At 36.8% G+C, this 15,156-nt stretch overlaps 1 protein-coding gene across 3 annotated transcripts in view; it reads left to right on the top strand.

The window, feature by feature from the left end:
• CA13 (carbonic anhydrase 13) overlaps positions 1–14,901 on the top strand; it is a 32,033-nt gene extending 17,132 nt beyond the window's left edge. For 2 of the 3 annotated variants that reach the window (XM_057532467.1, XM_007180136.2), the window contains 4 exons: positions 1,566–1,661; positions 2,952–3,014; positions 3,550–3,705; positions 12,577–14,901. In XM_057532467.1, the coding sequence (XP_057388450.1) occupies positions 1,566–1,661; positions 2,952–3,014; positions 3,550–3,705; positions 12,577–12,696 (435 nt within the window). In that variant the 3' untranslated portion in view covers positions 12,697–14,901. Of the gene's footprint in view, positions 1–1,565; positions 1,662–2,951; positions 3,015–3,549; positions 3,706–4,354; positions 4,494–12,576 lie in introns of all 3 variants that reach the window. The other variant, XM_007180137.2, reaches the window with a different exon arrangement.
• The last annotated feature ends 255 nt before the right edge of the window (positions 14,902–15,156 follow it).

The raw sequence follows: 15,156 nt of genomic DNA, 5'->3' as shown, positions 1-15,156 counted from the left end.
TCCGTTGGAGTTGTGAACATAGAGAGGGCATTTCACATCTTTCTATCTCCTTGGTGTCATCTCTTACTAAGTGAACTATGTTGGCAAGGAGCCACTTAAAACAACTTTAGCATACTTTCCTCCCTCTCCCTTACAGTGGAATATCATCTGTCTCATGTGAGCCAAATGAATTTTGTTTCATCATCCAATATTTTCAGGCTTTGTGCCTCTCCCAGCTATCTGACATCAACATAGAACATGGCACCAGAAGAATCCGCTTTTGTATTTTCCATCTGGATATGCCACAGTCTGCCTTGATTGTTTGTGAATGGTGCACTATTTTATAGTTTTATAGTTCCCAGTTTATGGTAACTCTTATTTATCTAGAAATCCTCCCATATTAGTTGCCTGTAAGATGTGAAGTTATATTTAAAGGAAGGGGTAAAAACATTCATGTGAATATATTAAATTCTCTCTGTAACAGCCAGAAAGGTGATTTGTGCATGAAACCCTTCATAAATAAGTGTTTCCTCCCCGAGGTGCCAAAAGGACTCATTTGAAAGAGATCTTATTTGAAGTCCATCCTTCATGGAGGGTCCTTGGACAACATGGCCGAGTCATGATCTTGGCCAAGTCATTTGGGTGCCTGCATTGCCCTCTGGATTCTATCTCAGTTTGTCCTTCCCTTAACCAGGAATGAACACCCTCTAAGAATGGTCTTCTGCCTTATTGTTATTCTACAACCCTTCACACTTGTTTGTGAGTTTGGGATACTGGATTGTTTACTATTGTAGGACATTTAGGACACCTTTGGAAGTTGTGAAGTGGGTGAAGCCTGTTTTCTAGAGTTCCGGGTTCTCCAACTCCTTGTCTCTTCCTTCTTTTTTCCCCCCTCATCAGTAACACCAGCTGCCTCTCATTTTCTTCCTCAGATGCCTCTGTTTACAAGACCCTGAAGCCTCTTTTTCCCTATTAAAACTTGCTCTCAACAGAGGATCTGAACATATTCTTAGAAATTAGAAAATGTGTAAATACCACTAAAAATAATTACCCCTAAGGAGAATTTGCATTTTCAAGCCATAAAAAGTCTTAAACTGCAGTGATGAACATTTGACTGGCGGTTTCAGGAACAACTGGCACTGTCCTCAGCAGCAGGATTGTCCCCGAATACCTACTGTGTGGAGGGTGACTTCTCCACTTGCCTATGACCCTGCACTCGTGCATTGGACTCAGCCGCCAGTTGGGGTCTAATTGAAGGCTGCACAATTGCAGTCCCATTTGCGGACATGGGGGAGCCCTGAGTCACTTGGGAGCAATGGTTGGAGATTGTTAGGGCTAGAGAGGCTTGACAGGATGCTCCAGAGCCTTCTAGTGATGTGGACTTCAGCACAGAACACCACAGACCAAAGTGACATGGTCCTTCACCTGTGTACTTTAGTTTTTAGACAAAAGTAAAGAGGAGGATTCTGGACATTATACATATAAGTGCACAATACCAGACGATCTATATAAATGTTTTATTTGCATTTATTTTTTAAGGGTGTTTAAAAAAAACATTTGAATTATGTTGTGTTCCTCCCTTTCAGCTCCACGTTGTTCACTGGAATTCAGACAAATACCCCAGCTTTGTTGAGGCAGCTCATGAGCCAGATGGACTAGCTGTCTTGGGCGTATTTTTGCAGGTGAGAATCACTAATTTCATTTTGAATAACTAGTCAACCATGTTGGATAAAGAGTTTCAATCACGGGGTAGACAGTCTACCATTTTTTAATAGTAAACTAGTTCTAGGTTTAATGTTTTCCTTTTGAAGTGAATTTTAAAGTTTTGTATATTAGTTTATGGTTCATCTAAGGGCCCAGAACTACCCTAGGAACATTGTCTTATGATACGTCTCATTGTCCATTGATCATTTTTTTGTGAATAGCAAACGCAGATGCAGCAACAATAGTAGCAGAAGTAACAACTGAGATCTTGAGAAGAAAATCTTTATAATAGGCTCTTCCTGACTGCTCAATATTTGGAGATACAGGGTAGGGTAAAATTCAAGTTCCTGATTCTTGAAGCACTAGTTTGACCACAATAGTGTTTTGTCCCAAACACACTGACCATTTTAAAAGATTCTGTTGTATTTTCCTTTGTCTGATATTCACAGGAGGTATCACTGTCATAATACCTGTGGGTGGGCTGGGCCGCTCAACTCCCACTGCGACCACATTCTTTAGGGTGTGCATTTTCGATATGCCCCTGACTCTGTGTGATGTTGATGTTGTAAGTTGTTGCACTGGGACAGGGGGAAGCATGGGGCAGAGCAGAGACTGGCATGCATAGCAGCAGCTCCTTTTTTCGGTCCCCAAGTCTGGTGGTGGCAGTGAGATCCAAGTGGGGCAAGGCATTATACTTGAATCCCAAGGACTTAAAACCTTCAGATAGATTCAGGACACCCCAAATAAATGAAAAGAAGTACATATATTTTTCTGAAGGATTCTCCTCATGATGATATATTCCCTTGATTCAGGACCTCAAGTCATTTTAAGCTGAAAGTGGGAGATGTTTTCATCTAATGTTTTGATTGTCACCAATAGTCGGTTTGGATCTAAGGTCTGAAAGTCACATCTGGTTTAATAGTGCAGGTGTTATGTAAGAGTTTCCTAAGCAAAGTTTCTCTCAAGAGAATCTGTACCCTGAACATTCATAAAGCTGACAAATATGAAGCTGTTACTGCTAGTTTTGGAATAGAAGTTATAGTTCAGCCAAGGAGCCCTGTAATATTATCTTGTTGTTTAGATTTTTCTGGCGTGATAAGGCTGCCAGGTGAAAGAGAGCCTCACTATAGAACAATCACTGTTTGTTTGTTCTGGGCTGGGTTAGGTTTTTTTTTAAAAAAAAAGAATTTAAAAATAGTGACTGAAATGGAGTGATTCAGACCTGATGTGCTACAGTAACCATTTCTTCTGAAATTTTGTGTTTTCAGATTGGTGAGCATAATCCCCAACTGCAAAGGATTACTGACATTTTGGATTCCATTAAAGAAAAGGTAAAATTAATTACTATTTACTAGTGACTAATATATTCCTTGGTTTCTCCTGAATTCTCTTATCTTCTTCTAAAAATTCAGACTTTGACATAGCATATGCTGCCGGCTTGGAAGCAGGTTTGGAACATATTTGACCAATAGAACAGAAGTAGCTTATTACCACTTATCTCTTGAAAATTATGAAGGGGTCTTAAATCATCTAAAACAATCCCTATTACATCTATTTTTGCATAATTAGTTTCTTTTATTGGAGTTTTGCAGAGGAAACCTTTAGTTGCAACACATTTTAAAGACCACTTACATTAAAAAATAAATTTTGAGCTTCTTAAATAAATCTAGGTGATGCGCTACTTCATCTTAAATATTTAGATTAAGGCAGATTCTTTTTTTTTTTTAAGATCTGAAAAGCAGATACTAAATAATTCCATGAATTACAGAATTCCAGTGAAATAATATTTCAATGGGTGTATGTTTTTTTGAGGTCTGTGTAAAACTTTCCCATTGTAATTTGTGGGAATTCTCTTTTCTTCCTCAGGGTAAACAAACACGATTCACAAATTTTGACCCATTATCTCTGCTTCCTCCACGCTGGGATTATTGGACGTATCCTGGTTCCCTTACAGTCCCACCTCTTCTAGAGAGCGTCACATGGATCGTTTTAAAACAACCTATAAACATCAGCTCTCAACAGGTATATCGCTTTTTCCATATTAATCCTGATTCACTAGAGGAAACTGGGCTTAATCTTGTGTGTGTGTGTGTGTGTGTTTTTCTTCAAACCCTGCCCTTAATTTCTGCTGTTGTGAAGCCTGAAATTAAGGCTTTACCTTTCTCTTCATTAATCAGATGGGTGGTTGGACCAGATGAGATTTATGTCCCTTTCTTTTTGACCTTCTATGATTAGATGATTTCTTTCCCATTTCCTAGAAATGCAATGTGCAAACAGACACGGATGGAAGTGAAGTGCCACTTTAAGGACTATACTTGTTTGTTTTTATTTTCTTTTGTGTGGTCTGAGGTATTAACAGTCTGGGATACAAATGGGAAAATCAGGAGAGAGGCTTCTCTCAAAAGATGATAGTCTCCTTTTTGACCTCAGTCCCTGGACCTGCCTCTCCTACAGATCTCACATTTAGAAGGGGAACGGCGAGAACAGCACCCTAAGATATGTGTGTACTTGTTAAATTTTAGAAGTCCATCTGATTTTTTGGCTTTTATTGACAAAACTGTTGTGAAGCTGCCTGAGGGGCTTTAAGCATTTGCTAAGAGGCTGTGGGTGGCTGCCTGTGCTCTTCTTGTGAAGACATTTCCTCATTGGTTCTTCTGATAAATGCTTACAGAGCCCCCATGGTCAGTCGGTCAGTCAGTCTCGGAATGTCTTTGATGCCCAGAGACTCTTGGTCAGAGCTGTGAATCCATCCTGTGACTGACGAATCTGCCGGGTGGATACTCTGTGCTCTGGGATGCTGTACCTAACAGGTTTTGTTTTGTTTTCCGTTTCGAATTATATGCTGCGAGATTCTTAGTAAGAACATAGCCTAGTAATTTTTGCATCTAATAAAGTACTCCTATCCTGAGCTGGCCCACCTGCCTAGCGATCTATATCTTTCCTCCAATCAAAGACTAGAGCTGGTTCACCTTTACGAAGGTCATATCAGGTAACTTTTCCCCTTGGGGTGTTGAACATATCCAACGTCTGTCGACCTTGTCTTTAGAATGAAAGCCAAATAATAATCTGGGGCATACTTTTTAAAACATTTTATAAAAGTCTGGGTAGAAATCCGGAGCTTGACTGACACAGAAATTCCTGTGAATTTTTTCCATCAGAAATAAGGTGAGTTGCATCATGAGAAAAATGACCTGTCACAGATTCAGTGGCTTTATTAATGGGGTTCATTTTCCTCCCCTTCACGTGCTAAACTGTTTACTTTTACATTCTTTTATTAAATTTGAATAGGTTAATAGTAAGAGTTAATACATTATAACATCAAGTTAGTAATATTAAGGGAATCATGTTTTCCCTCATATTTCAAGAATTTCTTTATTCCTTAAAGCCAGTTGGAAAATAATTTTTTTTCAATCCACCTGTGATTTGGAAAACAATATATATCAAAATATATATTTAGTTACTTAAAATACATAAAGTTAACCGAATCAAAAATAACTCCCTGCAAGTTTAGGAGTGACTGACTGCCTAGCTGTGAACTCACTACTGTATCTTATTTGAAGCTTAATTCATTAATGTTAATTATTAATGTGGTTTTTATGCAGTTAAGAGTTTATAAAATAATAGCTGTGTTTTAGAGGTTTAGTGTGAGTGGTAATTCACTTTAAGGAATTCACTTAAATCTACTGTAGCAGGAACACTTTCAGACATTTTATTTTTAACCAGATTGAAATGATTATCTGAGTAATAATCCCAATTATTATGATGATTGTAATATCTTAATAATCCAAATTATCATGATGATTATAATATCGTAATAATCCAAATTATTATGGTGATTTTAAGATTTAAAGAATGAAGCAAAAGGTATTTTAAGAGTCAAATCCCATTTGAACCATGAGAAAAACATCAGAAAATGCCCAGTTGGAGACGTTCTCAATATACATGATCAGTAGTCCTCAAAACTGTCAAGGTCATCAAAAACAAGGTAAGTCTGAGAAATTGTCATAATCACGAAATGCTCAAGGAGACAAGACAGCTAAATATGATGCCATTCCTTGATAGGATCCTGGAACAGAAAAAGATGTTAGGTAAATACAAAGGAAATCTGAATAAAGGATGGACTTCAGTTAATGATAACATATTAATATTGGTTCACGAATTGTGAAAAATGTACCATACTAATGCAAGATGTTAATAACGGGAAACTTTTGTGTGCGTCCTTAAAAGTGAATGAAAAAAAATAAAAGGGGAAACTGAGTGTGGGGTATCCGAGAACTAATTATTCTATCTTTGCAAGAATTCTGTAAATCCAAAACTGTTCTAAAATAAAAAGCATATTTTAAAAATCCAAAGCATGAAAGGGTTGATAAGATTATTTAGTTGCTTAACTCTTTTATATAAAGTAAAATGAAAATGTCTTTTGTGTATACCATTGATTTAAGGATTACTTTTCAAAAGATAATTTTTAATCTCAATTTTAGCAGCTCTTTATTTTAGAAACCACTGGAAAATAGTATTTTTATTTATTTTTCAATTCCACCATATAATGTCACTGTCTGTGAAGATTAAATCCTCTTTTTAGTAAGTTGGTGCCAGTTTTTTTCTAGGTTTTTTTTCTGCTGCTATTTCTTGCCAAGTCATTGTTTGACCTAAAGGGCAAATCAGATGGTTTTCATTTTCTTTTTCTTGATACAAGTCCATTTTTCTCCCCAAAGAAAAAGAGTCATTTACGGGAATGCTTGATTTAACTGCCAGGCCAGTAAACAGATACACTGTTTTTTGCTACTTCCGATAACAGATCTGTCATTCTTTGGAAGGCTGACTTCTCATGCCAATCTCTTTGGTTTATGCCAGATTATCAAAAGTGGCTTACTGACCTGCTGAAATTTGATGTGCAGAATACTTGGCTTTAATTCTGTACTCCTTTTTAAAGAAATTTTTTTCTTTTTTGTTTATTATGATATTTGCATACAATAAAATTCATGAATTTTAGTGTGCAGCTGATGATTTTGGTTATTGTAACAACCACTACAATCAAGATATAGAATGGATCCCTTGGCTGAAAAAGTTTCCTTGTGCCCCTCTGTACCCCATCTTCTTCCTCACCCATGGCCCCAGGCAACCACTGAGATGCTGTCACTAGAACGTTATCTTTTTAAAATTTTATTTAAATGGAATCATATAGTACATAAACACTCCTGCTCCTCCAGGTTTGGAGTTAAAGGCCTTTTCCAAGAGGGAGCATTCAAAACACTCTGACAGTATTTTCTCTCAGTCTGTGGTTTGCCTCTCTTTTTTTTTTCACTATATCTTTTGAAGAGCAAAAGTTAAAAAGTTCTTAATCTAGATGAAGGTCATTTTATCAATTTATCTTTTATCATTTGTGCTTTTGGTTTCCTGATAAGAAATCTTTGCCTAACTATATACCACAAAATATTTTTCCCTACTTTAAGTAATAGTTTTAGCTTTTACATTTAAGTGTTCTATTATTTATGAGTTAATTTTTATGTGTGTTGTGTCCCATTTTCTTTCCTTCTGATATTCTTTTTTTTTATTTGAAGTACAGTTGACTTACAATATTATATCCGTTTCAGGTATACAACATAGTGATTTATTATTTTTATTGATTATACTCTACATAAAGTTATTACAAAATATTGGCTATATTCCCCTGTGCTGTACATTACATCCTTGTAACTTCTTTATTTTATACCTGGTAGTTTGTACCTCTAATCCCCTACCCCTATATTGCCCTTCCCCAACCCCTCTCCCTTCCGGTAACCACTACTTTGTTCTCTTATCTTGAGTCTGTTTCTGCTTTGTTATATTTGTTCATTTGTTTTATTTTGTAGATTACACATATTCGTGAAAACATATAGTATTTGTCTTTCTCTGACTTATTTTACTAAGCTAATACCCTCCAGGTCTATTCATGTTGTTACAAATGGCAAAATTTCATTCTTTTTTTCTGGCTAAGTAATATTCCATCACACACCCACACACACATACACACACACACACACCACATCTTCTTTATCCATTCATCTGTTGATGACACTTAGGTTGCTTTCATATATGATATTCTAATTATGCAAACATTTGACCTTTTAATAACATCTAACAGGTTCCTTCCGAGGCTCTATTAGTTTGAAATCTTTTAAAAAATCTCTGTTCTTCACTGTGGATAATTTCTATTGACCTATATTCAAGTTCATTTGCTCTTTCTCTGTCGTGTCAGTTTGTCTGTTAATTTTATCCAGTGAATTTTTGTTTTAGAAATTATATTTTTTAGATCTAAAATTTATACTTGATTCTTTTTTATTATTTCTATTTCTCTGCTGAGACTTCCCATTACTCTGCTGAGATTTCTCATGCACTAAAAAGTATGCTTTGTTTAACTTCATATAACCCACAGGTAGTTGAAGTAGCCATTTTAGAATCCTTGTAAGTTCCAAATTTGGGTAATCTTGAGTCTCACTTTGTTGATTTTTCTTTCTTTAAGCATGTATTCCATTTTCTTGAGTCTTTGTATATTGAGTAATTTTCTATTGCATTCTAGATGTTACGAACATTAAGTTGTGAAGATTCTGGATCTGTTATTTTTCTCTGATCAGTAGTGTTTCCTTTGTGTTGGCAGGTAATTTTCTTGGCTGGGCTTGAGTTGCAGATTTTCCTTCTTGTGCAGTAGCTTCAGTCTCAGTACATGTGTGGTTCTTGGGTATGAGTTTGGGGATCCTCTCTCTGGCTCTTTCCTTGCAAGACAGGTATGCCCCATAGCAGCTCTATGCACCTTGCAGACTCCACCCTGTCCAAGTGAAAAACTGGAGAGACAGGAACTCACTTGATGGCTCCCATCTCTCCAAGTGAGCATGAACTCCCCATCTGAATCCCTTTACTTATGTTCACTCTTTAGTACCTACAGCTGGTTGTTTTTTTTGTATTGTGTCTGGGTTTTACACTTGTCTTTTTCTACAGGAAGGTTGTCTGCAGAGTCTTAGTCCAGTATATCTGGAATCAAAAATCTAATGTCCTTCTTTAATAGTAAAATTTTTTATTTTGTAATTAATGATAATTAACAATCTAGGAAAATTTCCCTAACTTCTGTATCTTCAGACTATGTGTGAATTGAGGAAAGAATTCATTCACTTGAGTATTAATTTTGACTTACTATGTAAAACTGTCTAATTATCTTTGAAATTAAAGTTTTAAGTTTTAGAAGACAGTATAAGTCAATTCTAGAATTGTTTAATAATTGCCAGTTTTTGCAAGGCATGATGCAAGAGGTATAAACAAGTGTTAAAAAGGCCCTTGTCCTCCCGTAGTTTATAATCTAACAGAGGGGATAAAATAAATGCATAAAAAACTGTAACACAGTGGCTTTGCTTGGTACTGTAAGAGAATATAAGGTGTAAGGGAAGTTCAGAAGGGGAGAGACTAGTTTTCAGTGGAGAAATCAGGAAGAGACTTCATGAAAGAGCTTACATTTAGGTTGGTTCAAAAAGTGGGGACAGGTTGGGGATATAAAGGAAAGGGGAATTTCAAGAAGGAATAGCATAAGTAAAGGCAAAAAAGAGAAGTGCAAAAACTATGTGGGCAACTTTGTACCTGTGGTTGTCAAAATAGAGAGTATGCAAGAATCACCTGATGAAGCTTACCAAAATGTGGATCCTTGGGCCTTGTTAGAAACTCTGATTCAAAAGCCTGAGGGGGGGTCCAGGAATCTCAAGTTTTAAGAATCACCTCAAAATCTTTTCATTCAGATGCTCTTGGACCCCCCCTTCACAAAACTGACCTAGAGTGGGACCTGTGTGTGGAATAATAGGAAATAATCTAGAAGGATTAGTTGGAATTGGGTGGTCAAGAGGCTTGGAAGCCATGCTAACAACTTTGTTTTAGAGCCTTATAGGGTTTGAAATGTTATATATTTTAGAGATATATTTTGAAATGTTTACACCTAAAATGATATGATATTTGGAATGTGCTTCAAAATAATACAGTTTGGGCAGGATTCGGAGGTGGTGAGAGAGAATGGGTGAGGGTGTGGATGAAAGAGAATTGGCCACGTGTTGATGACTGTTGAAGCTGGGTGATGGTTTATTATGTTACTCTATCTACCCTTCTGTATATCTGCCAGTTTCCATAATAAGAAGCAAATAAGAAGAGATTAGGGGAAAATGGAAAAAAAAAAAGAAAGAAAAAAGAAAAACACTTACAGATACAGTGTAGTGCTGTGGTTAGTGCATGGCTTATTTGCCAGATGGCTTATTTATTGAAATTTCCTAACTCTCCCTCGAGTTCCTCATGTTTAAAATGGGTATAATGGTATATTATTGATAGGCTTGTTTGGAGGATTAAATGTGATATGTAATGTAAAACACTTAGCATAGTACGTGGCCCACCATGTTCTGTAAGAGAGAGCTTATTTTTATTATTACTCAGCTTCGGCAGGCAGTGGAGAGCTAGTAAAGACATTTCATTTGAGCATGAGAGTGACTAATCAAAGCTGTTTACAAAACATTAGAAAAGGGTATTTCTGCTTACTGGGGTCACTACAGAAGAAATTTAAACTTTCAGTAGTAGAGCCAAAGAAAACAGCAAAACAACCTTCATGCTGAGCTGGGGAGATTCTTGCCAGGAACTGTGTAGGTACTGAGTCAGCCTTAGTGACAAAGGGACAGATTTTCTGCCTAAAGGAAGCCAGAGGCCTGGTGAGGGCATGACACTGATAGGGGCCAATCTAAGCAGAGCCTAGCAGATCAGGGTCTACCTAGCTGGGCTAAGGGACCAGGAGGACGATCCAGCGCCAAAAAGGGAAGGGGTTTGATGAGACATCAGGACAGGTTCAGAGACTCTTACCAAAATGAGCAGGCTGGTCAGAGAAAGATCTAGAGTAAGTTCTAGTTCCAGATGGATGAGGCTAAGGTGTTGCAGAGGTAGGGAGCCATGATCAATTTGCAGAGGAGTCAAAGGGGGATAAGGGGATAAATAAAGCCAAGATCTTCAGAGGAATAGGCAGTTTCCCTGGGAGGCTAGTTGTGTTCGGTGAGGCCGGTAAATCAGTGCCCTGATTCAGGACTTGGGATTCCAGCACAGTCACCTGGAGTGGCCACTCCCGATAGACCTGGATCGTCATGATCTGCAGAAGGCTGGACATCTTCTCTGTGGCTGTGGAGATTAGATTTCACTAGCCTCTGCTACTTGACTTTACCAGAGAATTATATATGTCTCGTCTGGCTTTAGCCATAATGATCTGGTCTAATGAAACATGAGTAATAGCAAGTTGTAAATATTTGTCTTATTCTTCCCATATCTATACTCTTTGAAAAGACACCTCAAAATATGACTTGTGGAAATACACAGCTACTTGTATATGATACCTGAACATATCTCCATAGAGTGCGGTTATAAACTATTGCCTATTTATTATGAAGGACTTGCATCACCTCTGTCTCCCATCCTGGCTAGTACTGTTAAGAGAAATATTTTAGGCTTCAGGTAAATGATGATGATGGAAACCTAATATATGTGTCCTAGTCTGAACTTCTTTGACTCTTTGATTAGGTGACTAACAAAACTTAGAGAATGAAGGCTCTCATTCTCAACAATTTAATACTTTGTACTCACTCAAAACAGCAAAACAGACACCAAAAACTTACTTGTGTGGCAATATGTTTTTGGTGAACGTTTTTGAGACAGTAGAATTATTCAGGTAATTTACCCAGTCTTCATTTTACTACTATAGACCTGTGCTTAGTGTTAAAAAATAATATTAAGTCACAAAGGAATTGCTAAATAATTTATAAAACAAGCTTATAATAGAAAACTTTTCAGCAATTAAAAATAGTGACATAGATATATCTATTGACATGTGAAGGATATATATTAAGTGATAAAATAAGGTTTCAGAAGAGTAAATATAGTTGAGCTTATTTTGCAATAAAACATGTCAAGCGTGTGTACTGGTGCATGTGCATATAGTGCTTGTACATAAGGAAATATCTAGAAGGATATACTCCATAATGTTAACAGTGGTTATATTTTGTGATGTGATTTCTCATAATTTCTATTTTCTTCTTGACACTTTGTGTACTATATGAAGTTTGTAAGATAATTAAGCATTGTGTGTGTGTGTGTGTGTGTGTGTGTGAGATAAGAAAAAGTAAGCCCTTGTGTTGAGAAATATGCCTATATCGCTTAAATTGTATTGAAGTATTATAAGTGGTTGAAGACTCCTAGTCTTTTCCCAGAGTTAGTTGCTGACAAGGCACACATATGGTGAGAGAAAAATCACTGTTTAAGGAAAACAGTGCATAAAAGATGAAAATTCTGTAGGATGAGTACCACATGGTCCCCTTGAAAATTTGGGCCATGTTATATTGGCGTGCTGGTGAGTATTCAGTGTAATTCCAAGAGCTGGATGACACCTACTGAGGTAATCTAATCCAATGTTTCACTTTATAGATGAGGAAACTAGAGACAATAAATGATTTTCCCAAGGTCACCCAGCTCACTAGTGGCAGAACCAGGACTGGGACCCAGCTTGGAAAACCCTTTCCACTGTCCCATTATGCCTTTGCAGGGGACATTCTCTGATTTCTAGCTATGTACTCTTTAAACCACATTCTAAATGTTGTTTCCTCTTATTACTTTGATCTTCAAATGAAGAAAGCTTATATACTTAATTTTTGAACCCATAGGTATTTGTATAGTGATAAGAATCTAGTAGAAGAGTTGCTTTATGATGTATGACCCATAACAGAAAATTTTCATTGAAATACATTTAGTTCCTGGTAGAAGAAAGCTTATAAGTTTCTTAACTTTCTGTGCAGGGCAATTCATTAACATTGGTGTGACTTTCTACGCTAAAACTAACTCTTCTCTTTTCTTCAACAGCTGGCCACATTCCGCACCCTCTTGTGTACAGGGGAGGGCAAAGCTGCGGCTTTTTTGTTGAGCAATCACCGTCCACCACAGCCTCTGAAGGACCGAAAAGTGAGAGCCTCTTTCCATTAAAAGTTGTCACCAGTAGACCACCCCAAACGTGTCTGTGGAGAGAAAACAAAACAAAACAAAACAAACACAAACATCCCGACTAACAGTTCTTTCCTAGAATTCTAATTTATTGGGTGCCATTTTGCTATCAGCTTCAACACAAAGAAGATCAGATCTTTTTAATCAAACTAACTTAAGTCATCTGTCTCAGATTTGCAGTATATAAGCAGTATATACTTGGGTATATAAGCAGTAAACACTGGTGTGTTTTAAAATGCATGGAATACATCTACTTCAACCTGCGTGGCAACGTGGTGGGCATTGCAAACCTCAGAATGTATTAAAAATCTTCCCTTGCCATAAAGACTGATCAGTCATGTCTCTCAGTGATGTTTGGTGAAAAACTTAAATTCATTCCCAGAATGATAGGATTGTGGTACCTTTTCCTAAACAAGTGATTCCGCTTAATATCTTGATATCATTCCAATTCATAAAAGTAGATACTATTTCCTTTTAAAGTGAATTTTCATTTGGATCATGTTGCTGATTCTCACTGCAGGATACCTCTAATAAAATGAACAAGAGGAGAGTTATGGGGGTGGGGGTGGGATATAGCGAATTAAAGCATCTATTCCACAGCTCAAAAAGAGTCAATACAATTTTGGTGAGGAATTCCCCAGGATATAAATAACTATTTAAACTTTAATGACTTATGCCATACATCTCATTCACTTGGTGATGTTAATGATGAACTGGCTAATAATTGATCAGACACAGTGGTTGTCAATTTATGGCATTAGCATGGTTTGAAACAGATTACAAGGTACCAGTGCAGGCAGAGCTGCCCATGGGCATGAGGCACAGGTTGGCTAATTTTGTCCTGTGTTTTGGCAACAGAGCAGGGAGCAGTCCTGTGAAGGTCATTGTTTTGTCAATTGATGGGGAAAAATTACTTGAGTTTCATAGATATAATCAGTCACAAGCCCTTCAAACCATTTCCATGGCAACACCCCTCTCCCCTTACACACGTGTCCCTCCATCTCTTAATTTTGTAAGTTGGCTCTAGATATTCACTCTAACCTATTATCTCTTGTATATTTTTGTTTGTTTTTGGTGAAGGAGGATGGGGGAGGTCCTTCTGCTCTTTCTGGTACAAATACAGTGACACTAAGCATTAATTTAATAATCACGTTTAAGACTTGAACACATGCTACACTTCTGTCATCTTCTGAGAAAAGTTTAACTGAGTTTCCTTAATTTTGATGATTTATTAAGACTCTTCTCTTCCCCTGAATGTAGATTTTAATAATTGGAAGTATTCTGTGATAGTCTTTTTTTTTTTTTTTTTTGACTGCACCACACGGCTTGTGCGATCTTAGTTCCCTGACCAGGGATCGAACCTGGGCCCATAGCAGTGAAAGCACCGAGTCTTAACCACTGGACCACCATGGAATTCCCTGTGATAGTTCTTGATAGGATCACTGATTATCAGTAAATTGTGTAATAATGATAGATATGATTGCATTAAGATGAGTTCCTGAAGATGAAAGCTCCTTTGGTTTTTGTTTCCCCTTCACAGTATCTAGCTTGAGGCCTTGCAGGAGATTGACAAGTAGCAAATATTTAATTAATTGAATATTTAAAAAACTTTATTTTGTGTCTTTGGTAATTATCTTGCTGCTTGCAATCAAATGCACTGTAAGTTCGTGTAACAAGTAAAGCGCAAGTTATCCCTTTAAAATTGTTTCTTCTTAAAGGAATACTTGTTAAATCTACCTGTGTAACGAGAAGTTCTCACTGGTTTTAAAAATACCAGTGTTGAATGAATTTCTTTAGTTTGGGAAGACATGTTGTGAAGTATGCTAGTCAGAGAAAGAAGTCTGTTTTCTCAGAGAAAGTAAATAGCATGTAGGATGGGGATTCTAATTACTGTGTATGAGCATTGCCACTTTGTAATTTACGGTTTCTGCTACAGTATTCCATCAGTTCTGTGCTACAGATTGGACTTTAGTAGACTAGAAACGTCTACACAGCACTGATTTCCTTGAAGATTGTCTGATAATTAGAGGCAAAATTGTCTAAGTGTTATCTAAAGTCTAAGTTGTTATCTTTTGAAAAGATTAAAGAGTTGTAAATACTAGCATGGATAATCTTTTGTTTCCCACCTGTATTGGATTTATATTTGTTAAGCATTTTGTATTTTAACTTAAATTGGATTCAACCACAATAAAGATTACAAGACAAACTTTGAATTTGTATATGCAAGATACAGAATGAGATTACATTTTTACACTTTTTATTTAGAAAACAATTTCAAACTCACAGAGAAATTGCAAACACAATTTTTTCCACTAAATTATTTGAGAGTAAGTTGCCAACCTGTTAATGCATCATCCCACAAACTTCAGTGTATATTTTCACAAGTTAGGACATTATCCTACAGAGCCATAGTACAGCTAAAACAACCATGAGGTTAACCTT

Source organism: Balaenoptera acutorostrata, chromosome 17 (genome assembly GCF_949987535.1).
Source record: "Balaenoptera acutorostrata chromosome 17, mBalAcu1.1, whole genome shotgun sequence".
In the NCBI taxonomy this organism is placed as follows: Eukaryota; Metazoa; Chordata; class Mammalia; order Artiodactyla; family Balaenopteridae; genus Balaenoptera; species Balaenoptera acutorostrata.
The sequence above is the reverse complement of the archived record's forward strand: the minus strand, read 5'-3'. Positions and strand labels throughout refer to the sequence as shown.